We start from the raw sequence: 26,632 nt of genomic DNA, 5'->3' as shown, positions 1-26,632 counted from the left end.
ATTATTTATTTATTTATTTATTTATTTATTTATTTATTGAGACAGTCTCACTCTGTCACCCAGGCTAGAGTACAGTGGCGCAATCCCAGCTCACTGCAACCTTGTCCTCACAAGTTCAAGCGATTCTCTTGCCTCAGCATCCCAAGTAGCTGGGACTACAGGTGCGTACCACAATCCCCAACTAATTTTTCTATTTTTAGTAGAGACAGGGTATCACCATGTTGGCCAGATTGGTCTTGAACTCCTGACCTCAGGTGATCCACCCGCCTTGGCCTCCCAAAGTGTTGGGATTACAGGAGTGATCTACTGAGCCCGGACTTTTTGTTTGTTTCAGAGACAAGGTCTTGTTCTGTTGCCCAGGCTGGAGCTGCAGCCTCAACCTCCTGGGCTCAAGCAATCGAGTAGCTAGGACTATAGGAAGGTACCAGCATGCCCACCTAATTTAGATCTGCTGTTAATAAACTGTCTCTGTTTGTTTGTTTGATGTCATTTTACTTGCATTCTTTTTTTCTTCTTCTTCTTTTTTTGAAACAGAATCTTGCTCTGTTGCCCAGGCTGGAGTGTAGTGGCAGGATCTTGGCTCACTGCAACCTCTGCCTTCTGGGTTCAAGCGATTCTCCAGGCTCAGCCTCCAGAGTAGCTGGGATTACAGGCATGCATTACCACGCCTGGCTAATTTTTGTGTTTTTAGTAGAGACGGGGTTTCGCATGTTGGCCAGGATGGTCTCGAACTCCTGACCTTGTGATCTGCCCACCTCAGCCTCGCAAAGTGCCTGGTTTTTTGTTTTGTTTTGTTTTTTAATGAGACAGGGTCTTGCTGTTGCCCAGGCTGGAGTGCAATGGCATGATGTTGACTCACTGCAATCTCTGTCTCCCGGTTTCAAGCGATTCTCCTGCTTCAGCCTCCCGAGTAGCTGGGATTACAGGCACCCACCACCATGCCTGGCTAATTGTTATTTTATTATTATTATTATTTTTTGAGGCGGAGTTTCACTCTTTCACCTAGGCTGGAGTGAAGTGACTCGATCTCGGCTCACTGCAACCTCTGCCCCCGGGGGTTCAAGCGATTCTCCTCCCTCAGCCTCCCGAATAGCTGGGATTACAGGCGCTTGCCACCATACCTGGCTAATTTTTTTGTATTTTTAGTAGAGACGGGGTTTTGCCATGCTGGCCAGGCTGGTCTCAAATTCCTGACCTCAGGTGATCCACCCTCCTCAGTCTCCTAAAGTGCTAGGATTATAGGCATGAGCCACTGTGCCCGGCCTTAATTATTGTATTTTTAGTAGAGACAGGTTTCACCATATTGGCCAGGCTGGTCTGGAGCTCCTGACCTCAGGTTATCTGCCCACCTCAGCCTTCCAAAGTGCTAGGATTACAGGCGTAAGCCACCGCGCCCAGCCTTGTTTCGTACTTTTCTTTGCACACTTATCCTACTTAGAATTTGATAGACTCTTTGAATCTGTGTGAAATGGCTTTGTGATGTGTCAACTTGGGTAAACTACAGTTTATAGATTTCTCTTCCTAGCTTGTTTCCAGTTAGAATGGGTCACAAGGGAGATTCATGAGGCTTGGAAAGTGGAAGGACAGCAGAAGATACTTTGTAGCATACCTACACCTTCTCCCAATTACTCCATCATGCATTAGTCAGGTGTTGCTATACAAGGAATTTATTTATTTATTTATTTATTTATTTTCGAGACAGAGTCTCGCACTATTGCCTGGGCTGCAGTGCAATGGTGCAATCTCGGCTCACTGCAACCTCCGCCTCCCAGGTTCAAGCGATTCTCCTGCCTCAGGCTCCCGAGTAGCTGGGATTACAGGCCCCTGCCACCATGCCCGGCTTTTTTTTTGTACTTTTAGTAGAGATGGGGTTTCACTGTCGGCCAGGCTGGTCTCGAACTCCTGACCTCATGATCCACCTGCCTCGGCCTCCCAAAGTGCTGGGGTTACAGGCGTGAGCCATCGTGCCTGGCATAGAAATTTTTAAATATAATTAATGTTTCAAATCAGTTAAGCTTCTGGCTTGGGCTTGCTTGGTTGATCTCTGCAGTTTGCTGGTGGCTCAATTGGAACTAGATGGTCTAAGACCTCATTCACATATCTAGCAATTGACAGCCAGTTTGGTTTTAAGGGTTGGGGGCAAGGTTCAGTTGGAATTACTGTCTCTACTTCATGTAGTTTCTTTTTTTTTTGAGACAGTCTTGCTCTATCACTCAAGTGGTGCAATCTCAGCTCACTGCAACCTCCACCTCCAGAGTTCAGGTGATTCTCCTGCCTTAGCCTTTCAAGTAGCTTGGACTACAGGTGTGCACCACCACGCCCAGCTAATTTTTGCATTTTTAGTAGAGATGGGGTTTCACCATGTTGCCCAGGCTGGTCTTGAGCTCCTGACCTCAAATAATAGGCCCGCCTTGGCCTCCCAAAGTGCTGGGATTACAGGCGTGAGCCACCATGCCAGGCTGTTCATATAGTTTCTTCTCCTCCAACAGGCCTGTCCAGGCTTCTTTAAATGGTGATTTGGAATTCCAAAGAGAAGTAAGGAAGTAAGAGAGAGCAAGCCCCGATGCATAGTTTATATTCCTTTGCTTTTGTCATGTCTGCTGTTGTCTCATTGGCCGAAACGAGTCACAGGGCCAAGCCAGATATAGATTCTCCTTTGATGGGAGAAAGAGCCAAGTCATGTTACAAAGGGGTGAGTGCATAGAGATGAGAAGAATTATTGTGGTCATTTCCACAATCAATCTATCAAATTGCCTTATGAAAAGCACTGCAATTAAGTCAAATGACAAACTTGGAAAAATATTTGCAAGTCCAATCACAAAAGATTAATTTAGCTAATACATAAGGAGCCTCTATAAATTGTTAACAAAAAGACCAAAAGCTAATACACAAATGGCGAAAGGATATGGACAGTTTCCAAAAGAAAATACAAATGTCTTTTTCTGGCTGACAGCAAGGGAAAGGAAAAAAGAAAAAAGCTTTAAAGACATTGAAATAATTTTTTTAAAGCTGATTGTTTTTTAATTGCATGGTACAAAACTTTAAAAGGCACGAAAAGGTACAGTGAAAAAATCTCCTCCTGTACTACATTTGTCATGTCCTTTGATTTTACTTACAATAGATTTTGCCATGCAGGTATTTTTATTATTTCAAAATATTTAAATAGGCCAGGCACGGTGGCTCATACCTGTAATCCCAGCACTCTGGGAGGCCAAGGCGAGCAGATCACTTAAGGTCAGGAGTTCAAGACCAGCCTGGTCAACATGGTAAAACCCCATCTCTACTAAAAATACAAAAATTAGCCGGTGTGGTGGTACACGCCTGTAGTCCCAGCTACTTGAGAGGCTGAGGCATGAAAATCGCTTGAACTTGGGAGATGGAGGCTGCAGTGAGCCAAGATCATGCCATTGCACTCCAGCCTGGGAGACAGAGCAAGACTCTGTCTTAAAACAAAACATTTAAATATTTTAAGCACTTATTTATGGCACCTGGGTTCTGGTCATACATTTCTGACTCACAATTATTTAAAAATCAAACATTAGGCTGGGTGCAGTGGCACATACCTGTGGTGTCAGGTACTCAACAGGCTGAGGTGGGAGGATTGCTTGAGTCCAGGATTTTGAGGCCAGCCTGGGCAATATAGCAAGACCCTGTCTCTTAAAAAGAAGCCAAAACATTAAAACTTCCTTTCAATTTCTTCTACTACCTTCATTTTCAAATTTTTTATATTTAAATCTTTGATTCTTTGGATTATCCTGACATAAGGTGTGAAGTATGGACCTAATACCAAGTGTTGAATTATCCATCTTTCTACTAATGATTTAAAAGGTCATCTTTTTCATAAACTAAATTCCTGCATATATTAACATTTGGAGGCAGGCAGTGAGCTGATCAAAAAGAATGACAGCCAACCCCTGGAGAAAGAAGAGAGTGGGAGAAACATACTGGAGCTATGGAACCTTTTCACTGTAGCTGACCTAATGAATACATGCACAACTGTAGTAACGTTTGCCTTGTAGAGCTACTGAAGGATTCTTAACCACCAACCACACAGAAACAAAGTAAGAGAAAAGGCTTTTTAATATGAAAACTATGTATTTGGGCACAAAAATGCAACACACAGTAAGAAACCATATTCTATCAATTATGATATTCTGTAATCTAGGAACACAGAAAATTCTGTTATTAGGAAATGCCAAGAGGAAAAAGAACTCTGTAAAGTCCTATTCGATTTACTTTGTTAGGGAAAAGGATGTTTATTTGGTTCTTGTTACAGTTCCATCATGTCTACTCTTCTTGTAAGTTCAGCTTCAATGCTATCCTACAGGAAGAAAGACATACCATAAATAAGAACATAAAACAGATGCTCTAACCTTTATTTAATGTTATTTAAAATAAGGGAAGCAAAAAAGGAAACATTAAAACAAAAAATTTTAAAAATACCATTATGAATATCAAATATGCTTTTAGATATTCTCTTGCTTTTACATCTCCTCTCTTCCCCTCCAAAAGCACTCAGACTCCTAAGTGATTCTAAGAAACATGTGAAGGGAAGGAAAAAAGCCTTTAGAGAGAGAGAAATCTGTAATGACATATGAATAAATTTTTCTGGCCTTTGCTACTAAAACAATGTGCTTCCACAATGTCACTCACATCACCTCTTTTCTGTTTTTTTTTTCTTTCTTTCTTTCTTTTTTTTTTTTTGAGACGCAGTCTCACTCTGTCGCCCAGGCTGGAGTACAGTGGGACAATCTCGGCTCACTCTGCAACCTCTGCCTCCCGGGTTCAAGCAATTCTCTACCTCAGTCTCCCGACTAGCTGAGATTACAGGCGCCCACCACCATGCCTGGCTAATTTTTTTTGGATTTTTAGTAGAGATGGGGTTTCACCATCTTGGCCAGGTTGGTCGTGAACTCTTGACCTTTTGATCCACCCACCTTGGCCTCCCAAAGTGCTGGGATTACGGGTGTGAGCCACTGCACCCGGCCTCTTTTCCATTTTCATTGCCACTGTCCTCATTACTTCTTATCTGGCCTAAATAAGCTAATTGGTTTCTGCAATTTTCTTTCTCCCAATCTACCCTAAACACTGGCTACAGAATAATCTTCTAAAGCACTAACCTGATCAAAAAGTATAGCTTTGACCAGGCACGGTGGCTCATGCCTGTAATGCCAGCACTTTGGAAGGCCAAAGCAGGTGGATTACTTGAGGTCAGGAGTTGGAGACCAGCCTGGCCAACATGGTGAAACCCTGTCTCTACTAAAAAATACAAAAATTTGGCCAGGCACGGTGGCTCACGCCTGTTAACTCCAGCACTTTGGGAGGCTGAGGCGGGTGGATCACCTGAGGTCAAGAGTTCAAGACCAGCCTGGCCAACATAGCAAAACCCTGTCCTACTAAAAATATAAAAATTAGCCAGGCGTGGTGGCAGGTGCCTGTAGTTCCAGCTACTCAGGAGGCTGAGACAGGAGAATCACTTGAACCTGGGAGGTGGAGGGTGCAGTGATCTGAGATCATGCCATTGCAATCCAGCCTGGGCAACAGAGCAAGACTCCGTCTCAAAATAATAATAAATAAATAAATAAATAAAAACGCAAAAATTAGCCAGGCATGGTGGTACACACCTGTAATCCCAGCTACTCGGGAGGCTGAGGCATGAGAATCGCTTGAACCTGGGAGGCGGAGGTTGCAGTGAGCTAAGATAATACCACTGCACTCTAGTCTGGAGGACACAGCAAGATTCTGTCTCAAAAAAAAAAAAAGCATAGCTTTGATCATATTTCTCTTGAGCTTAAAAAACAAGGAAACACACAGCAGCTTTCTGTGGTCCCTACATCCTCTAAGTTCAACACTCTTTATATGTTAAGGCCCTCTACATCATAAACCAATTGACCTTTTCCAACTTTATCTTACATTTCATGTTTCTAAGCAGCCGGACTTTATCACTTGCTACAGCTTGAGTAAGTCCTCCATGTTTCAGCTTATATGCCTTTGCAAATTCTTTTTGCCTAGAATATTCTGTATCTCTCAATATATCCCCCTTTTTCCACTAGGGAAATCTACACAAAATTTTAAAAGGCATAAAATACTACTATGTGTTTTTTTGTTTTTTGAGAGGCAGTCTTGCTCTGTTCCCCAGGCTGGAGTGCAGTGGTGTGATCTCAGTTCACTGCAACCTCCACCTCCCAGGTTCAAGTGATTCTCCTGCCTTAGCCTCCCGAGTAGCTGGGATTACAGGCACGCATCACCACACCCAGCTTATTTTTGTATTTTTAGTAGAGACAGGGTTTTCCCATGTTGGCCAGGCTGGTCTTGAACTCCTGACCTCAGGTGATCCGCCCGCCTCGGCCTCCCAAAGTGCTGGGATTACAGGTGTGAGGCACTGTGCCCGGCTACTATATGTTTCTTAATGGAAAAAATATATACACACGTACACAGCCAAAAAAGTATTAAAAGATGCAGGAGAATGATACACAGTAACTTTAGGACTGCAGTTTACCACTGAGGAGAAAGGAAAGAAGGATGAAGAGGACTTTAGGTATATTAGCATTTATTTTCTTTTTAAAAAAATCTGAAAAAATTACAGGAACTACTTACTAGTTCTCGCTTTGCTTCTTCAATTTTCACTTGAGCAAGAGATGGATTCTTTAAAAAAAAAAAACAAGGAAAGGTTATATTGCCTCAATTCAGACTCATGGAGAAAAATAATGCCATAATCCTTTTCAAAAGGCAAAAAGCCTCCCAGAGGGATACCCAATGTACATATAACACTGAAATTTACCACTGACTTTAAACCTTTAAAAACCAACACATTATTTTCTTTGGTTTTTTTTTTTTTTTTTTTTGAGACGGAGTCTCACTCTGTTGCCCAGACTGGAGTGCAGTGGCTCAATCTTGGCTCACTGCAGCCTCTGCCTCCTGGGTTTAAGCGATTCTCCTGCCTGTATCCTGAGTAGCTGGGATTATAAGCGCCCACCACCACGCCTGGCTAATTTTTGTATTTTCAGTAGAGATGGGGTTTCACCATGTTGGTCAGGCTGGTCTCGAACTCCTGACCTCGTAATCCGCCCGCCTCGGCCTCCCAAAATGCTGGGATTACAGGCATAAATCATCATGCCCGGCCTTTTTTTTTGAGATGGAGTCTTGCTCTGTTGAGCAGGCTGGAGTGTGGTGGCACGATCTTAGCTCACTGAAACCTCTGCCTCCCAGGGTTCAAGTGATTCTCCAGCCTCGGCCTCCTGAGTAGCTGGGACTACAGGTGCACACCACTGGGTCCAGCTAATTTTTGTATTTTTAGTAGAGACGGGGTTTCACCATGTTAGCCAAGCTGGTCTCTAACTCTTGACCTCAGGTCATCAGCCTGCCTTGGCCTCCCAAAGTGCTGAGATTACAGGTGTGAGCCACCACGCCTGGCCTAAACACACTATTTTCATGGTCATGTACCCTTAGGGAAGGTTGGAGGAAATAATTGTTTTTTTAATTCGTGAAAACTATTACCGGCATTAAGTCTAAATAGGACTCCAATTTTTTCTTCAAAGGTATAGTCTGTTGCTTTAATCTTGCCAGTTTCTGGGGGTAAAAGAACACAGTCACAGAGTAATAGAAACATTCACAATGCAACTAATACTGTCCATTTCTGAAATAAAACACAACAAAGCATTAACATTAGCATATTTTAAATAACGTTATCGAATAAAGAGCTTCAAAGACAGACAAACTCACTCCAAATAGAAACAACACCTGTTAGATGCTTAAAATAGGAAAGTTATATTCTTATTTAATTATTATTATTATTATTATTATTTTTTGAGATGGAGTCTCTCTGTGTTGCCCAGGCTGGAGTGCAGTGGTACCATCATGGCTTATGGTGGCCTCAAACTCTTCGGCTCAACCAATCTTCCTGCCTCGGCCTCCCAGGTAGCTGGGACCACAGGCGTGTACCACCATGCCTGGCTAATTTTTTTTTTTTTTTTTTTTTTTTGAGATAGAGTCTTGCTATGTCACCCAGGCTGGAGTGCAGTGGCGCGATCTCGGCTCACTGCAACCTCCGCCCCCTGGGTTCAAGTGATTCTCCTTTCTCCTGCCTCAGCCTCCTGAATAGATGGGATTACAGGCATGTGCCACCATGCCCGGCTAATTTTTGCATTTTTAGTAGAGATGAGGTTTTGCCATTTTGGCCAGGCAGGTCTCAAACTCTTGGGCTTAAGTAATCTTCCTGCCTCTGCCTCCCAAAGTACTGGGATTACAGGTATGAGCCACCATGCCTGGCCTTTGCTCCCATTTATTAACAATAGGATTGAAGTATACTGTCTAAGAATAGAAAAGAACGTGATTAAGAGGAATCAAAACATAAAGGAGGCTGGGTGTGGTGGCTTACACTTCTAACCCCAGCACTTTGGGAGGCCAAGGTGGGAGGATCACTTGAGCCCAGGAGTTTGAGACCAGCTTGGGCAACATAGCAAGACTCCCATTCTATTTATTAAAACAAGGGGAAAAAAATGTAAAGGAAGAACTAGAATCCCAAATACATATTTATGAATTGGCAACATTAGATTCCAAGAACGAAGTATGAAAAACGTTAAGAATAATAAAACAAAACAAAACCCTCTATTTCTCTCTCTTCCCACCAAAACAGGTAAAACCTTTATATAACCTAAAATCCCAGAATTGCATTTGGTAACTACAGGAGTTTGGAGACCTACATTTTACTGTCTACTGAAAGAGAAGAAAGGGGAGCACCTAGATGATTAGCTCATGGTCCTTCAATAAATTTGTTTAATAAATACATCAATAATACATAAGTGACTCCAGCAGAGTTTCTAACTTATAATAAAAAGGAAACCATGCAAATGTGAGGGCATATAAAGCTAAACAAGGAATAAAAGATATAAATACCAGTGAATATAAAGTACAAAGGTAAAGGAAAAGAAATCAGGTCTACAGTGAATAAAAGCCGAATAAAAAGAAACAAATGAAAAAGCAGACTGTGGAGTAAAATTTTAAAGAAAGTTAAATTAGGTTAAAATAAGCTCACCTCTGATAGTGCTACTAGGGACTGATGAGACAGAGAAGCATCCATGCCTCTGGCTGAAAGTTGCTCCTACAATTACCAAAAAAAGGAGTTCAGTTAAAAAATTATTTCAAAAGTGACCACCATCAATTATTTTTCTTTTTCTTCTTTTTTTTTTTGAGACGGAGTCTTGCTCTGTCGCCCAGGCTGGAGTGCAGTGGCACAATCTCGGCTCTCTGCAAACTCCACCTCCTGGGTTCGTGCCATTCTCCTGCCTCAGCCTCCCGAGTAGCTGGGACTACAGGCGCCCACCACCACGCCCGGCTAATTTTTTGTATTTTTAGTAGAGACGGGGTTTCACTGTGTTAGCCAGGATGGTCTCAATCCCCTGACCCCGTGATCCGCCCACCTTGGCCTCCCAAAGTGCTGGGATTACAGGCGTGAGCCACCGTGCCCAGCCCATCAAATATTTTTAACATATAACACAGTAAAGAGGAGCTACAAGTATAAATGAAAAACTGTACATGTATCTAAGCATTTGTACGTTACATGTGAATCCTTTCCACACTCACGCATTTGTGACAAGATGGGTGCAGTGTGTAAGGCCTGAGTTTCAGAGCCTGAATGCCTGAGTTTGAATCTCGATCTCCTTACTATAATAGCTATGTAATCTTGGGCAAGTTACCAACTTCTCTGTAGTCCTCTCATCTGTAAAAAGGGAATAATAATGCCTAGCTGTGAGGATTATGGTAAAAAATAAGGCTGAAGAGAGCTAACTATATTCAGTCCTTCATACAAACCTCTGCAGCCTTGATTCCAAATCTGAATTCCTCTGACTTTGCTTTTAGAAAGTCCATGTTCTGACGACGATTATCAACTTTGGCCCTTTCTGTAGACAGATGCAATTCTGCTTTCTTGACATCCCTTTAAAAAGCAAAATTAAAAACATTTTCTTCTTCTTCTTCTCAGTAAAAGTATTGTATAATAGAAACTCTACTACTTTTGGGTTCAATGCTGGTTTGGCCAAGAGTTGGTAACCAGGTCATTTTCCCCTCCATGTTGCACTCTGGGTTTTTTTTTTTTTTTTTTAAAGAGATGAGGTCTTGGTCTGTCACCCAGGCTTGAACGCAGTGGTGTGATCACCGCAGCCTCAAGCTCCTTGGCTCAAGTGATCCTCCCACCTCAGCCTCCCAAATAGCTAGGGCTACAGACACATGGCACTATGCCTGGCTAATTTTTAAATTTTTTGTAGATGGCCAGGCACAGTGGCTTACACCTATAATCCCAGCACTTTGGGAAGCCAAGACGGGCAGATCACCTGAGGCCAGGAGTTCGAGACCAGCCTGGCCAACATGGTGAAACCCTGTCTTTACTAAAAATACAAAAATTAGCCAGGCATGGTGGCATGCGCCTATAATCCTGGCTACTCGGGAGGCTGAGGCAGGAGAATCACTTGAACCTGGGAGGCAGAGGTTGCAATGAGCTGAGATTGTACCACTGCACTCCAGCGTGGGTGGTAGAGTAAGACTCCATCTCAAATTTTAAAAAATAATAAAATAAATAACTTTTTTGTAGAGACAGTCTTACTATGCTGCCCAGGTTTACAACAATTTTACAATTAACGTAAGCCAATTATTCTTGAAGAAAGTAAATCAGCCATTCAAAAAAAAATTGCTGCTCACTTTGGCAGCTCATATACTAAAATTAGAACAACACAGAGAAAATTAGAGTGGCTTCTGCACAAGGAAGATGTGTAAATTTGTGAAGCGTTCCATATTTTGTTTTGTGGCTTATCTAGAAATAATATGGAAAATATTGCTGTTATTTTTGGCAAAGAAAGTCAATTTTGTATAGTTTATTTCAACCTAAACTGTGAATTTTGTTTAAAATAATAATAATAATAATTTAACATATCCTGAAGCCAATTTGAAATAGGAGGTCCTAAAAACCTCTGTACTAAATGTGACATGAAGTTTGAGACCAGCCTGGCCAACATGGTGAAACCCCGTCTCTGCTAAAAATACAAAAAAATTAGCTGAGTGTGGTGGCAGGTGCCTGTAATCCCAGCTACTTGAAAGGCTGAGGCAGGAGAATCACTTGAATCTGGGAGGCGGAGGGTGCAGTGAGCTGACATCGCGCCATTGCACTCTAGCCTGGGTGACACAAGAGAGAAACTCTGTCTCAACAAAATAAATAAATAAAATAAGTAAATAAATAAATAAAAAGAAACGTGACATGACAGTGCCTTGCACATATGTAGTCAATATTCGTTGAATAAATTTACATACCACCAAATTACTTGTGCATATATACACATACTCCTGATCTATAGGCCCTAATCTCTGGGGCAAAAAGGAACTGAAAAAGGCCTAAAGTATCATAAGAGGGATACCATAGCTATAGCAAGAATGCACAACAAAACATAATGTGACTTTAAGTTGTATGGTAGTTTACAAGTATTAAAAAAATCACATACCTTTTCAAAATTCTAAAACCCACATTATTTGTTTTTAAGAAAAGGCAAGAGGCTGGGTGCGGTGGCTCATGCCTGTAATCCCAGCATTTTGGGAAGCCAAGGCAGGTGGACCACTTGAGGTCAGGAGTTCCAGACCAACCTGGCCAATATGGTGAAACCCTGTCTCTACTAAAAACACAAAAATCAGCTGGGCGTGGTGGTGTGCACCTGTAGTCCCAGCTACTGCAGAGGCTGAGGCAGGAGAATCGCTTGAACCCGGGAAGTGGAGGTTGCAGTGAGCCAAGATTGCACCATTGCACTCCAGCCTGGGTGTCGCAGCGAGACTCCATCTCAAAAAGAAAAAAAAAATAAGGTAAGAAATTGTATGAAGTAAAATTGTATGAAGTAAAAGCTGAAAAAGTCAGGCTGGGCGCGGTGGCTCACGCCTGTAATCCCAGCACTTTGGGAGACCGAGGTGGGCAGATCACCTGAGGTCAGGAGTTCAAGACCAGCCTGACCAACATGCAGAAACCCCGTCTCTACTAAAAATACAAAATTAGCTCGGCGTGGTGGCTTATGCCTGTAATTCCAGCTATTCAAGAGGCTGAGGCAGGAGAATCACTTGAACCCGGGAGGTGGAGGTTGCAGTGAGCTGAGATCGTGCCACTGTACTCCAGCCTGAGTGACAGAGCGAGACTCTGTCTCAAAAAAAAAAAAAAAAAAAAAAAAGCTGAAAAAGTCTATATCCAACCATCTCCAGCTCCACTAATCATTCTACTTAAAAAAATGTTTTATGGACCCCATTTCCTAATCTTTTTAAAATCATACCTACTGCCAAAACTAAATTTGACAATGTCCTATTACTCCCTTATTTATCAGTTGTCACCACTTTGAACTCAATTACTTACTCTTGTAGACATTTTTCTAATACTAAAGTTGCAGTTAGATTTTTTTCAAGTTTTTCCAGTTCAATCTTGATTTCTTCACTTTTGGATTTGGTACGAAAGAGATCAGAGGTCAAATCATTCACTGCAGGGATAAAACTAAAAGAAGAATCTGGTCATATACATGGGCTTAATGGGCAAAAATTATAATTACTCCTCATTGCTAAAAATGACTTTATTGCTGTGTAGATTTTTATATAACCATCCTGTTCATACCCTTATGCATTTTTTTACACACTGTTCCCATTGCCTGGAATGCCCTTCTTCATTCGGTAAAGTTCCATTTGTTCCTTCAAAACTCAGATGAGTGTCCCTGTCATCCTGGCATTAACTACCTCCTTCTCTGTACTACCCAGCTATACCTTGTACATACTTTTACTGTTACAGCTGTCACACTATGTTATAGTTACATTTCTATCTCCCTTATTTTGACTGTAAGCAGAGACTGTTCTTTAAGGAAGTTACTATCGTATTCATCTCGCTTCCCCAGTTATACCAGAGCTATAGTAAGAAGGCACAAAACATAATGTGACTTTAAGTTGTACGATAGTATGTAAGTATTAAAAAAGAGTTTAAAAAATTCTAAAATACACATTATTTGTAAAAAAAAAAAAAAAAAGGCAAGAAATTATATGATTCATCCCTGCTTCCCCAGTGCTTATACAACTAACATACAACTGGTATTTGTTATCTGCTGAACTTATTTAATTCAAGTCTAGATTCCTGCTGCCATACAGTAGGCATGTTCTTATACCTAAAACACTACTCTTTGAGCTTATATATAAATTGCCTTTAAATTGACAGGTAAGCTGTTCTGCTGTGTTGTTCTCTGATTATGATAAGTTGTACTAATATTTGTAGTCCTACCGGGCGCAGTGGCTCACGCCTGTAATCCCAGCACTTTGGGAGGCAGAGGTGGGTAGATCACAAGGTCAGGAGTTTGAGACCAGCCTGGCCAGCATGGTGAAACCCCGTCTCTACTAAAAATACAAAAAAATTAGCCAGGCATGGTGGCAGGCGCCTGTAATCCCAGCTATTTGGGAGGCTGAGGTAGGAGAATTGCTTTACCCCGGGAGGCAGAGGTTGTAGTGAGCCGAGATCACGCCACTGCACTCCAGCCTGGGTGACAGAACGAGACTCTGTCTCAAAAACAAAAACAAAATATTAGTAGTCCTAGCTAAGATACGGCCAAAAGTGGTAGTCATATGAACTTTATAAGACTGGTTTCGAATCTCAGCTCTGCCATTTAGTAGCTCGGAGAAATTATTTAACCCACACCTCCTGACCCTCAGTTTCCTCTAAAGGTTGTTGGAAGAATCATGTTATTATATAAGTAAAACGCCTGTTAAAAAGAATGAAAATTCCTGACCTACTTAACAAAAAGGTAGACATAACCAAAATTTACTATGCTCAACCAAATCATTTAGCCTACTATCTTTCTTATTATACACAGGGAACAATGTGATATTAACCCCTTTCCAAATATACATGAGAACCACCCTTCATAAACCTAATCCTGGAAGAAGAAAATACTAAAAATTAACCAATACCATATTTATCCAAATTAATTATACTCACTGGCAAAGACATGAAGTAACTAAATTCAGTGCTTTGTATTTATTGCCAATTTTTCATATAGAATTATGCTGAGAACACAAAGTCTTTAAGACCTTATAGCAGATATGATTGCAGAAATTAAAACTGTCATAAGAATTACCTAGCTAGCGAGGTATCCTTTGTTTCAAGGGCCACCGCACTGTCAACCAAAGCATTCAGATACCTGGAACCAGTGCTAGAGAGATTGGCGGGGGAAAAATTCACACTCTCCATGAGAAGGTCTTGAAGATACTTGGCTAAAAACATGAAAGAGTTCCACAGTGACTGTTTGCTTTTTTAAAAAATTTTTAACAGCTTTATCAAGACATAATTCACATACCATATAATCCACCCACCTAAGGTATGTATGTAATTCAGTGGCTTTTAGTTGTATCCCCATCAGTACAACCTATTCTTAAAAACATTTTCATCACTCCAAAAAGAAACTCTACATCCCTTAGTCATCACTTTCTTTTTCTTTTTTTTTTCTTTTGGAAATGGAGTCTCGCTCTGTTGCCCAGGCTGGAGTCCAGTGGCACGATCTCAGCTCACTGCAACCTCTGCCTTCCGGGTTCAAGTGATTCTCCTGCCTCAGCCTCCTGAGTAACTGGGATTACAGGCGCCCACCACCACGCCCGGTTGATTTTCTTTTGTATTTTTAGTAGAGATGGAGTTTCACCGTATTGGCCAGGCTGGTCTCAAACTCCTGACCTCGTGATCCGCCCACTTTGGCCTCCCAAAGTGCTGGGATTACAAGCGTGAGCCATTGCCCCCGGTTTATTTTTTCTTATAGAGACCGGATCTCACTAGGTTGCCCAGGCTGACCTCAGGTGATCTGCCAGCCTTGGCCTCCCAAAGTGCTAGGATTACAGGTGTGAGCCACCATGCCCGGCCCCCTTAGTCATCACTTCCTAATCTCCCAACCCATGAAACCCTAGCAACCACTTCCTGTCTTTATTCATTTGCCTATTTGGGACATTTCATATGAATGGTATCATAAGATGTGTGGTCCTTTGTGACTAGCTTCTCTCACAATAGTTTCAAGGTTCATCCATGCCACAGCATGTACCAGTACTTCATTCTTTTTATGGCTGAATAATATTCCATTATATGGACATATCACATTTTATTTATCCACTTAACCACTGATGGACATTTGGGTTGTTTCCACATTTTGGCTATTATAAATGCTGCTAAAAACATTCATTCAGTAAATGTTAGGTTTTGATATGAACATGTTTTCATTTCTCTTGGGTATAAGTGGAATTGATGGTCATATGTTAACTCTATGTTTAAACATTTTAGGAACTGTCAGATTGTTTTCCAAAGTGATTGTATGATTTTACATTCCCACTAGAAGTGATGAAGGCTCCAATTTTCCACATCTTCTCCAACAGTTGCAATATGTCTTTTTGATTATAGCCATCCTAGTGAGTGTGAAGTGGCACTGTGGTATTTGTTTTCTTGAGACAGGGTCTCACTCTGTCATCCAGGATGAAGAACAGTGGCACGATCTCAGATGATCCTCCCACCTTGGCCTCACAGGTACCTGTGGACCACTATACCCGGCTAATTTTTGTATTTTTTTGTGGAGATGGTGTTTTGCCATGTTGCCCAGGCTGGTCTTGAACTCCTGGACTCAAGCTATCTGCCTGCCTTGGCCTCCCAAAGTGTTGACATTACAGGCGTGAGCCACTGTGCCCAGCCTAGCACTGTGGCTTTGATTTGAATTTCTCTGATGACTAATGATGCCGTGCTTTGTGACCATTTGTGTATCTTCGTAGGAGAAATGTCTGTGTATACCCCTTGCCCATTTTAAAATTGGGTTGTCTTTTTATTATTGAGGTTTTGTTTTTTGTTGTTATTGTTTTTTTTTGGGACAGGGTCTCGCTCTGTCACCCAGGCTGGAGTACAGTGGTACAATCTCGGCTCACTGCAACTTCCACCTCCTGGGCTCAAGTGATCCTCCCACCTCAGCCTCCCAGGTAGCTGAGACTACAGGTGTGCACCACCATGCCTGGCTAATTTTGGTAATTTTTTAGAGATGTAGTTTCGCCATGTTGCCTAGGCTGACCTCAAACTCCTGGGCTCAAGCAGTCTGTCCGCCTCAGCCTCCCAAAGTGGTGGGATTACAGGTGTGAGCCACTGTGCCCAGGCTTTATTATTGAGTTGTAAGAGTTCTTTACATGTTGTAGATACAAGTCCCATATCAGATATGTTTACAAATATTTTCTCCCATTCTGAGGACTGTCTCTTTTCATATTCTTTCTTTCCTTTTTCCCCCTCCCCTCCCCTCCTCTCCCCTCCCCTTCCCTTTTTCTGAGACAGTCTCACTCTGTTACTCAGGCTGGAGTGCAGTGGCATGATCTCGGTTCACTGCAACCTCCGCCTCCCAGGTTCAAGTGATCCTCATGCCTCAGCCTCCCAAGTAGATGGGATTACAGGCATGTGCCACCACACCCAGCTAATTTTTGTATTTTTAGTAGAGACAGGGTTGGCCAGGCTGGTCTTGAACTTGAGACTCAGGTGATCCACCTGCCTCAGCCTTCCGAAGTGCTGAGATTATAGGTGTGAGCCACGACACCCAGCCTGTCTTTTCATATTCTTGATGGTGTCCTTTGAGAACAAAAGTTTTAAATTTTGATGATGTCTAATTTATGTACTTTTTATTTTGTTGCTTGTGCTTTTGGCATCCTATCCAAGAAATCAATGCCAAATCCAAGTTTACAAGGGTATATACCTTTGTTGCCTTCTATGCATTTTAGGTTTAGCTCATATTTTTTAGGCTTTTTTTTTTGAGGCAGGGTCTCACACTGTCACCCAAGCTGGAGTGTAGTGGCACGATATTGGCTCACTGCAACCTCTGCTTCCCGGGCTCAAGCAATCCTCCCACCTCAGCCTCCCAAGTAGCTGGGACTACAGGAGTGCACCACCACCCCTGGCTAATTTTTTTTTTTTTTTTTGAGATGCAGTCTCACTCTGTTTCCCAGGCTGGAGTGCAGTGGCACAATCTCAGCTCACTGCAACCTCTGCCTCCCAGGTTCAAGTGATCCTCCTGCCTCAGCCCCTCTAGTAGCTGGGATTACAGGGACATGCCACCATGCCTGGCTAATTTTTGCGTTTTTAGTAGAGATGGGATTTCGCCATGTTGGCGAAGCTGGTCTCAAACTCCTGACCTCAGGTGATCCACCCACCTCGGCCTCCCAAAGTGCTGGGATTACACCGCGCCTGGCCTTTTTAGGCTCTTTATTCATTTTGAGAGAATTCTTTTATTTTGTGTGAGTTTGAGTCCAACTTCATTCTTGAGCATATGGATATCCAGTTGTCCCTTTTGTGGAAAAGGCTATTGTTTTCTCTGTTGAATTGTCTTGTTACACCCTTGTCAAAATTCAATTGACCAGGAGATCAACTTCCAGCATAATAGTGTGGGAGTTGGGCTGACCCGCTCTTCTGTGAAACTTGTGAAAATTAGAAGAAAGAAAGAAAACAAACCCAACCATTTAAAGCCTCTAAAAATGGTCCTAAGGGTACACAGCAAATGAAGAAACAACTATTCAATAAAATCTATAAAAACTCAGCAAGGACACTGAGAATTTGTGGTATTTGAACCAAGACTCCTCCCTCCCTCCTCCCTTCCAGCTCACTGAGGCGGAGACTCCACTCCAGACAGCTGCAGTCAACATAGGGCTTTCTTTGCTCCCAGCTCCCAGCTTGAAGGCTTTCTTCCTGGGAGAAGCAAGACTTTAGTGTTTTTCATCCTGCCACTAGCTATCTGCTACTGTATCCAAGTCCCAGGGGGATGTGGTTGAGAGGTATGTCTGCCCAGCCACTGCTCTTGGAATGGAAGCTCCTTGAGTAAGGCAAGCTGAGAATACTGGAGTCCCAATGGCCCTTGCTCCGGCTAGTGAGGTGGTGGTTCCACACCAGGAGAGGCAAGCCAAGAGGACCTAAGGCTGCCGCACTCCCTCTCTACCAAGCAGTTCCTATAGCTGGCATATCACTCAGTGAGAAACTCGACATTTTCCCTACCTACCTCCAACCCCAACTCCAGTGGCTGGGTTCAGAGATTTTGCCTCATGGGAAAAGCAAGTCATAAAACAGATGGCTCTCCATCTCTTCCCAAAGGAACTGACAACATTTGCAACAGAGCTTAGAAAGGTTCAAGCCTAAGGGCAATCTCAAAAAGAGTAGAAGTTGTGGTCAAAGAAATTGGGAGCAGATTCAAGATACAGGCTAAACTGTAGGGCAGTTAGTTTGTAGTGAGTAAGACATCTAGGAGAGCCATCCGGAAGATAAAACAAATATCTAACTGACCTCAGAAACTATTCCTCTAAGGGAGCTAGAATTTGATCGGAATTGCTCGTAGAGCAGTTTATGCCCAGGGCATTGTTGAAAACAACAGCTGTCAATTAGTGGAATTTTACAGTCAGGTGTGCTCAGTGAAAGAGAGGAAGTCAGCTTGACCCAAACGCTGTCAACTCAGTGACTTTGGGGATACTCAAGTATGTGTCTCCCTGAGGAGGAACATCAGGAGTTTAACACTGTTGGGGATAAACAGACTTCATTAAAATAATCCAGTTAGCAATCAGACAGGTAAGCCAATAACAATAACAGGAGGAAGTAAGATTAGTACCTAGCAAGGATACAATATGTTGTCTGAAATGTCCAGTTTCCAGCAACAACAACAACAACAAAAAAGAGGAATGCAAAGAACAAGAAAGGAACTGTAATAGAAAAAAGCAAGCAACAGAAGCTGCCTGTGAGAATGACCAGATGTTGGCTTTATTAGGAAAAACTTCAATCGTAATAAGCATGTTCACAGAATTAAAGGAAACCAAATTAAAGAAGGAACATGAGGTAAGATGACAATGTTGCATCAAATAAAGAATATCAATGAAGAGAAAGAAATTGTAAGAAAAGAACTAAATGGGAATTCTAGAGTGCAATAACTGAACTGAAAAATTCACTAGAGAGAATTAACGCTAGATTTGCAGCGGCAGAAGAAAGAATAAGTGAACTTGAAGATAGATCAAAAGATATTATGGGCTGGGCATGGTGGCTCACACCTGTAATCCCAGCACTTTAGGAGGCCAAGGCAGGCAGATCACTTGAGGTCAGGAGTTTGAGACCAGCCTGGGCAACATGGTGAAACCCTATCTTTACTAAAAATACAAAACTTAGCCAGGCATAGTGTTGCATGCCTGTAGTCCTAGCTACTTGGGAGACTGAGGCATGAGAATCGCTTGGACCCAGAAGGTGAAGGCTGCAGTGAGCTGAGATTCCACCACTGCTCCAGCCTGGGCAACACAGTGAGACCCTGTCTCAAAAAAATATATATACACACACAGATATATATACGTGTGTGTGTATATATACATATATATATATATATATATATATATATATATATGGAAGCCAAAGAACAGAGAAGAAAAGAACAAAGGAAAATGAAAGGCCAGGTGCGGTAGTTCACACCTGTAATCCCAGCACTTTGGGAGGCCAAAGCTGGCGGATCACGAGGTCAGGAGATCGAGACCAGCCTGGCCAACATGGTGAAACCCTGTCTCTACTAAAGATACAAAAAATTAGCCAGGTGTGGTGGCACATGCCTATAATCCCAGCTACTCAGGAGGCTGAGGCAGGAGAATAGCTTGAACCTGGGAGGCAGAGGTTGCAGTAAGCTGAGATCGTGCCATTGCGCTCCAGCCTGGGCAACAGGGCAAGACTCCATCTCAAAAAAAAAAAAAAAAAAAAAAGAAAAGAAAAGAAAATGAAGAGAGCCACAGAGAAATATGGAACACCATTAAGCACACCAACATAGGCACAATGGGAGTACCGGAAGGAGAGAAAAGAGAGAGAAGTGAAAATAATATAACAAATTAGCTGGGTGCAGTGGTTAATGCCTGTAATCCCAGCACTGTGGGAGGCCGAGGCAGGCAGATCACTTGAGGTCAGGGGTTCAAGACCAGCCTGGCCAACATGGTGAAACCCTATCTCTATTAAAAATACAAAAATTAGGCCGGGCGCTGTGGCTCACACCTGTAATCCTAGCACTTTGGGAGGCTGAGGTGGGAGGATCCCTTGAGGCCAGGAGTTCAAAACCAGCCTGGCCAACATGGCGAAACCCCGTATCTACTAAAAATACAAAAATTAGCCAGGTATGGTGACATATGCCTGTAAGCCCAGCTACTCAGGAGGCTGAGACAGAATTGCTTGAGCTGGGGAGGCAGAGGTGGCAGTGAGCTGAGATCACGCTCCTGTACTCCAGCCTGGGTGACAGAGTGAGACTCTGTCTCAAAAATAATAACATTAATAATATAATAAGAAACAATGCTGAAAATTTACCATGCTCATTCAAAAGCAATAATATACACATTCAGGAAGCTCAACAAATCCAAGTAAAATAAATGTAAAGAGAACTACAAATAGACATATTAGGGTAAAAAATGCTGAAGTAAAAGAAAATCTTGAGGCCGGGTGCATTGGCTTACACTTGTAATCCCAGCATTTTGAGAGGCCGAGGTGGACGGATCAGGAGATCAAGACCATTCTGGCTAACACGGTGAAACCCTGTTTCTACTAAAAATACAAAACATTAGCCAGGCGTGGTGGCCCACGCCTGTAGTCCCAGCTACCCAGGAGGCTGAGGCAGGAGAATCGCTTGAACCCAGGAGGTGGAGGTTGCAGTGAGCCAAGAGTGCGCCACTGCACTCCAGCCTGGGCAACTCCGTCTCAAAAACAAAAAGAAAATCTTGAAAGCAGCAAGAGAAAAACTACCTGTTACTTACAAAGAAACCCCAGTAAGATTAATGCTGACTTCTTGGTGAAATAATGTAGGCCAGAAGACAATGAAATAACACATTCAAAGTGCTCAAACAGAAAAACATCTTCAACCAAGAACCCTACACCTAGCAAAACTACCTTTAAAAAATGAAGGCACAGCCTAGGCAAAATAGCAAGATCCCACCTCTACAAAAAAATTTGAAAGGCCAGGTCGGTGACTCACACCTGTAATCCCAGCACTTTGAGAGGTCAGATGGGTGGATCACCTGAGGTTAGGAGTTCAAGACCAGGCTGGCCAACGTGATGAAACCCTGCCTCTACTAAAAATACAAAATTAGCCTGGTGTGGTGGCTCATGCCTGTAATCCCAGCTACTGGGAAGCTGAGGCAGAAGAATCACTTGAACCCAGGAGGTGGAGGTTGCAATGAGCCGAGATTGCGCCATTGCACTCCAGCCTGGGCAACAAGAGTGAAACTCCATCTAAAAAAAAAACAAAACAATAACAACAAAAAAAAAACTTTAAAAAATAAGCTGGGCATGGTGATTCACACCTGTAGTCCTATCTACTTGGGAGGCTGAGGCAGGGGGATCACTTGAGCCCAGAAGTTCGAGGCTGCAGTGAGCTATGATCATGCCACTGCACATCAGCCTGGGTGACAGAGCAAGACTCTGTGTCAGAAAAAAAAAAAAAAAAAAAAAAAAAGGACAAAATAAAGTCTGCTAGATAGAAGAAAACTGAATCTGTTGCTAGCAGACTCAACTTACAAGAACTAAGGGAAGTTTTGTAGGCTGAAATCAAATAGCCCCAAATGGTAATCTGAATGCACATGAAAAAACAAAGACTGTAAGTAATGGTAACTATGGAATTATAAAGAGAGCATACATGCATATTTTTTCTACTTTCTTCCCTTAACTGATTAAAAAAGCAACTGAGGCAGGGCGTGGTGGCTCACACCTATAATCCCAGCACTTTGGGAGGCCGAGGTGGGCGGATCATGAGGTCAGGAGTTCAAGACCAGTGTGGCCAACGTGGTGAAACCCCGTCTCTACTAGGAATACAAAAATTACCTGAGCGTGGTGGCATGTGCCTGTAATCCTAGCTATTCAGGAAGCTGAGTCAGGAGAATTGCTTGAACCCAAGAGGTGGAGGTTGCAGTGAGCTGAGATCGCACCAAAGCACTCCAGCCTGGGCGACAGAGCATGACTCTGTCTCGGGAGGAAAAAAAAAAAGAAAAGAAAAAGAATACTCCACCCAACAAGAGAATATACGTACTTCTCAAGGGCACATGGAACACTCTTCAGGAAAGAATAGCTTTATGCTGGGCCATAAAACAAATGTCAATACATTTAAAAGGATCAAAATAATGCAAGGTATTCTCTGGTCATAATGAAATGAAATGAGAAATCAATAACAAAGAAATTTAGGAAATTCACAAATACGTGTGATATAGTTTGGCTCTGTGTCCCCACCTAAATCTCATGCTGAATTGTAATCCCCACGTGTCAGGGGAGGGGGGACTGTTGGAAGGTGGTTAGATCATGGGGGCGGACTTCCCCTTACTGTTCTCGTGATAGTGAGTTCTCACCAGATCTGATGGTTTAAAAGTGTGGCACTTCCAGCTTCGTGCCCTCTGTCTCTCTCTCTCCTGCTCTGGCATAGTGAGTAAGACGTGCCTTCCTTCCCCTTCACCTTCAACCAGGATTGTAAGTTTCCTGAGGCCTCCTCAGCCATGTGGAACTGTAAGTCAATTAAACCTCTTTTCTTTATACCCAGTCTTAGGTAGTTCATTACAGCAGTTTGAGAATGGACTAATACAAAGTGGAATTAAACAACACACTCCTAATAACCAACAGGTAAAGATGAAATCAAACACATTAGAAAATACTTTGAGATGAATGAAAATGAAAGTACAATGCAACAAAACTTATGAAATACATTGCAAACGGTATGTGGAGGGAAATTTATACTTGTAAATTCCTATTTTAAGAAAGAAGAACGATCTCAAATCAATAGCCTAACTTTCCATTTTAAGACACTGAAAAAAGAAGAGCAGACTAAACCTAAAGCAAGCTGAAGGAATGAAATAATAAAAATTAGAGTGGGCCAGGAGTGGTTGCTCACGCCTATAAATCGCAGCACTTTGGGAGGCTAAGGCAGGGTCAGAAGTTTAAGACCAGCCTGAGCAACACGGTGAAACACTGTCTCTAGTAAAAATACAAAATTAGCGACAGAGCGAGACTCCGTTACCCAAAAAAAAAAAAAAAGAAGTAAATTCCCTCAACTTGACAAAGAGTGTCTACAAAAATCCCACAGCTAACATTACACTTAATGGTGAAGACTGGATTCCCTCATCTAGGATTAGGGACAAGACAAGGAGTCTGCACTTGCCAATTCTATCCAACATTGTATTGGAGGTTCTAGCCAGGGCAGTTTCTTCTCATTTGCCTCCTCAAGTGACAAACAGGTGGCATGAAGAATGAACAGTTTCAATAGTTTCATTTGTATTCCTCATGATTAAAAATCTTCACACAGCCAGGCACGTGGTGTGCACCTATAATCCCAGCTACTTGGTAGGCTGAGGTGGGAGAATCACTTGAACCCAGGAGTTCAAGACCAGCCTGAGCAAAATAGGAAGACTCTGTCTCTCCACTATAAAAAACAAAAACAACAACAACAACAAAACTTCATCTAAAAGTTTTATGTCCTTTCCCAATTCCTGCAAATATTTCCAAAATGTTCCAATCTCATGTGCTTTGCAGAAAGAACTGTGCTTTGCAGAAATAAAAACGGCACCTAAAAAATGATTTGGATTATTTTTAACTCAAAGGTCATTCAAGTCCAGTGAGCTATATATGGCATTACTACTAAGTTTTTAGAATCACAAACAGAGGAAGCTGAAACTCTTTACCAATACACACGACACATGAATGTACACTTGTTATAAAGTTCCACATATTTTTCATTTTCTGCTCAACACTTTCACCGTATAAAAGAAGGAAAAACTTAGAAAAGAGAAGTAATGATGTATAGAGTTATCAGATCTCAATGGTGGCAATGCTCTTCTAGATACCTAAACATAAAAATTGTGTTAAAATTTTGCATACATTAGTTAGAACATTTGTTATTTAATATGTATCACCCTGAAAGGTATTTAAGGATAGTCATAAATAATTTTACTTTGAAATCCTTAGATTTTTGGTTACAGTATATGATAGACAAAAAAGAAAGCTCTTATAAAATGAGATTTTTCTGGGTTCCAAGTCCCTTTCTCTGTACTGTATTTTAATAATTACAAAAATAAAATCATTTAAAAAAAGACAATTTTAAAAGCACATATATGGGAGAATATGGCTATAAAGGAGTGGCACAGGGGAGGTTTTTGGGGTGATGGAACTGTTCTGCAACCTGACTGTGTGTGATTTCAGATTGTGGGAGTGGTTCTATACTCTAAGTGTATTAAAATGGTACACAAAAATAAAAAGTCAACTTTACTGTATGTTAATTCTTAATTAATTATTATTATTATTATTTTTTGAGACAGAGTTTCACTCTGTTGCCCAGACTAGAGTGCAGTGGTGTGCTATCTGCTCACTTTAGCCTCCACCTCCCAGGCTCAAGCATTTCTCCCGCCTCAGCCTCCCAAGTAGCTGGGATTACAGGCACATACCACCACACCTGGCTAATTTTTGTATTTTTAGTAGGCACGGGGTTTTACCATCTTGGCCAGGCTCGACTCAAACTCCTGGCCTCAAGTGATCTGCACACCTTGGCCTCCCAAAGTGCTGGGATTATAGGTGTGACCCACTGCACCAGGCCCTGCTGTATATTAATTTTTAAAAAAAAACTGGAAAAATGCACATATGCAATAGAATCAAATATTATAAACTGCACTATATTAAAAATATCATATGTAACAAATCCCATACATCTGGTTAAATATAGGGCAAATGCAGTCCTCACTTCCTCTCTTTGGTGTATTCTCGTACCTAAAAAGATTTTTGTCAATCTTTACTTTTGTGGTTTGTATTATAAAAACAATAGGCATCTTGAATGCACTTTTTCAAACTATATATGCCCAGCAGAAAATTCTAATGCAATCTCCTGATACGTAGTCATAGAGCAATTTTGTCCAAGTCTCATATTTCATGGCCACTGCCTCAGGTGTCCTGATAGGTCCGTATGACTAAATCATGGAGACTGGAAACAGACCAAACAGATAAGTAAAAAACCACAAGGCATCTTGTGTGTCAGGCTAACAAGTTTAGACTCTTTTAAGGCTTACTGTTTTGCTACCAGAGTACCAATAAGATATTTAGTATAATAACATTTATTATTTAGAGAATTTCTACTGGCCGGGCAGGGTGGCTCATGTCTATAATCCCAACACTTTGGGAGGCTGAGGCAGGCGGATCACCTGAAGTCAGGAGTTCGAGACCAGCCTGGCCAATATGGTGAAACCCTGTCTCTACTAAAACACAAAAATTAACCGGTTGTGGTGGTGCAGGCCTGTAGTCCCAGCTACTTGGGAGGCTGAGGCATGAGAATCACTTGAACCCAGGAAGCGGAGGTTGCAGTAAGCTGAGATCACACCGCTGCACTCCAGCCTGGGCGACAGAGAAAGATTGTCTAAAAAAAAAAAAAAAAAAAAAAAAATACTACTATAACAGAGTGGAAGAAAAATCCGGGAAAAATAAAGGAGCAAAACAAGTAGTCTACAGTAAATTAATCCTGTATACTTTAGCGTTATAAAATTTGGTTATATCTATTTATTCTCGTTCAAAACTCTGGACTTAATCTCACCTTCTGACTCATATTCACTTGCTTTCTGCTTCAAGTCCTCTATTACCAGGTAGACATCCCTGTCCCGGACCCTATTGCGTTCTGAAAGGTGATGTAAAATCTCTGTGGTCCGTGGGTTCACCTCATACTGCGGAATAGGATGATCTCCAAATATTTTTTTTAACCACGCAGCAACCTAATCATTAAAAGAAAGACAAATATTATAAGCCTTGTTTACTCTAATGGCTCGATGAGAATATGACAAAGAAGTGATCAAAAGCAAACTAAATGATTTCTGTGACTATTTTGGAGTCCTACTTCACAACCTCACTTGTCTTTAGGGAGATACTAGATATCAGGAAATAAAAAGCGAGCAAGTACACAAAGAAACGTACAATACTGAAAATTACCAGAGAACAATCCGTTCTTTTCCAAATCTGCAAAAGCAGTACAGGCTAACAATTTGCCTCGCTTGAAAAACCTTAAAGCTTAATAGACCATAATAATGCGAACGCATTATTAGACCGTGCATACTCTGAAAAAAGCAATTGTCTCTCCATCACCAGAAGCCCCGCCGCGCCGGGAGGCTTCCAGTGTTGGGATGCAGGGCGCGGAAGCAGCTCAGATGTGGAAGCAGCCGGTCTGAGCAGCAAACCGGCAGGCGGGTTTGGCTTCATAAGTCCCACTCCAAAGTCTGTTGACACGGGCTGCTCAACGCCTCTCCCGGGCCAGATCCAAACAAGGGGAGGCCCGGGCAGGAACGGAAAGGCCTTCAGGAGGGTCTAAGCACTGGGGGCTTGCAGATAGTGACGGCGGCACTAAAAGACGGAGGTGTGGAATAGGGGAGAGAAAAGTAGACGTGGCGCGCACAGAAGACCCCCTGGCGGCGCGGGGGTGTCAAAAACGCGTTTTCCAGGAGGCCAACGATCCCCATTCCCGCCCCAGCACCTGCATTTCTGTCTCCTCCTGTGGCTCCATAGCTGCGGCTCCCGCCACTTTACTAGGAACTCCTAGCGGGAGATGCGCCGCGCTCACTCCCTAGGCCCCGCCCACACGCCGTTGGC

General features: G+C 42.3%; 1 protein-coding gene and 1 non-coding gene across 3 annotated transcripts; one reads left to right on the top strand and one right to left on the bottom strand.

The window, feature by feature from the left end:
- Positions 1–4,062: 4,062 nt before the first annotated feature.
- Positions 4,063–26,632, bottom strand: HAUS1 (HAUS augmin like complex subunit 1). Of its 2 annotated transcripts, XM_063653623.1 has the most exons (10): positions 26,517–26,615; positions 25,590–25,764; positions 14,127–14,262; positions 12,374–12,508; positions 9,811–9,934; positions 9,035–9,100; positions 7,498–7,569; positions 6,598–6,645; positions 5,625–5,742; positions 4,063–4,321 (listed from the first exon to the last, which is right to left on the bottom strand). In XM_063653623.1, the coding sequence occupies exons 1-10, from the start codon at positions 26,544–26,546 to the stop codon at positions 4,317–4,319; spliced, it is 909 nt and encodes a 302-aa protein (XP_063509693.1). In that variant the 5' UTR covers positions 26,547–26,615; the 3' UTR covers positions 4,063–4,316. The 2 variants fall into 2 exon arrangements, with proteins under 2 accessions (XP_063509693.1, XP_054316373.1); XM_054460398.2 differs by lacking the exon at positions 5,625–5,742 and having other exon boundaries at positions 26,517–26,632.
- On the top strand, positions 10,684–10,791 carry LOC129019179 (U6 spliceosomal RNA). The gene has a single exon (XR_008495532.1). It is a non-coding gene; the product is annotated as a U6 spliceosomal RNA (small nuclear RNA).

Source organism: Pongo pygmaeus, chromosome 17 (assembly GCF_028885625.2).
Source record: "Pongo pygmaeus isolate AG05252 chromosome 17, NHGRI_mPonPyg2-v2.0_pri, whole genome shotgun sequence".
NCBI classification, from domain to species: domain Eukaryota; kingdom Metazoa; phylum Chordata; class Mammalia; order Primates; family Hominidae; genus Pongo; species Pongo pygmaeus.
This window is presented reverse-complemented; position numbering and strand designations above follow the sequence as displayed.

Excerpts from the sequence above, each read along its gene's own strand:
- HAUS1 (XM_063653623.1), bottom strand. The coding sequence starts at position 26,546 with ATGGAGCCACAGGAGGAGACAGAAATGCAG. Across the intron at positions 9,101-9,810 it reads TTGGAATCAAGGCTGCAGAG|GAGCAACTTTCAGCCAGAGG; the intron begins GTTTGTATGAAG and ends TGGTAATTGTAG. Across the intron at positions 5,743-6,597 it reads AAGAAGCAAAGCGAGAACTA|AATCTTGCTGTGTCCTCCAG; the intron begins GTAAGTAGTTCC and ends TTTTTGAGACAG.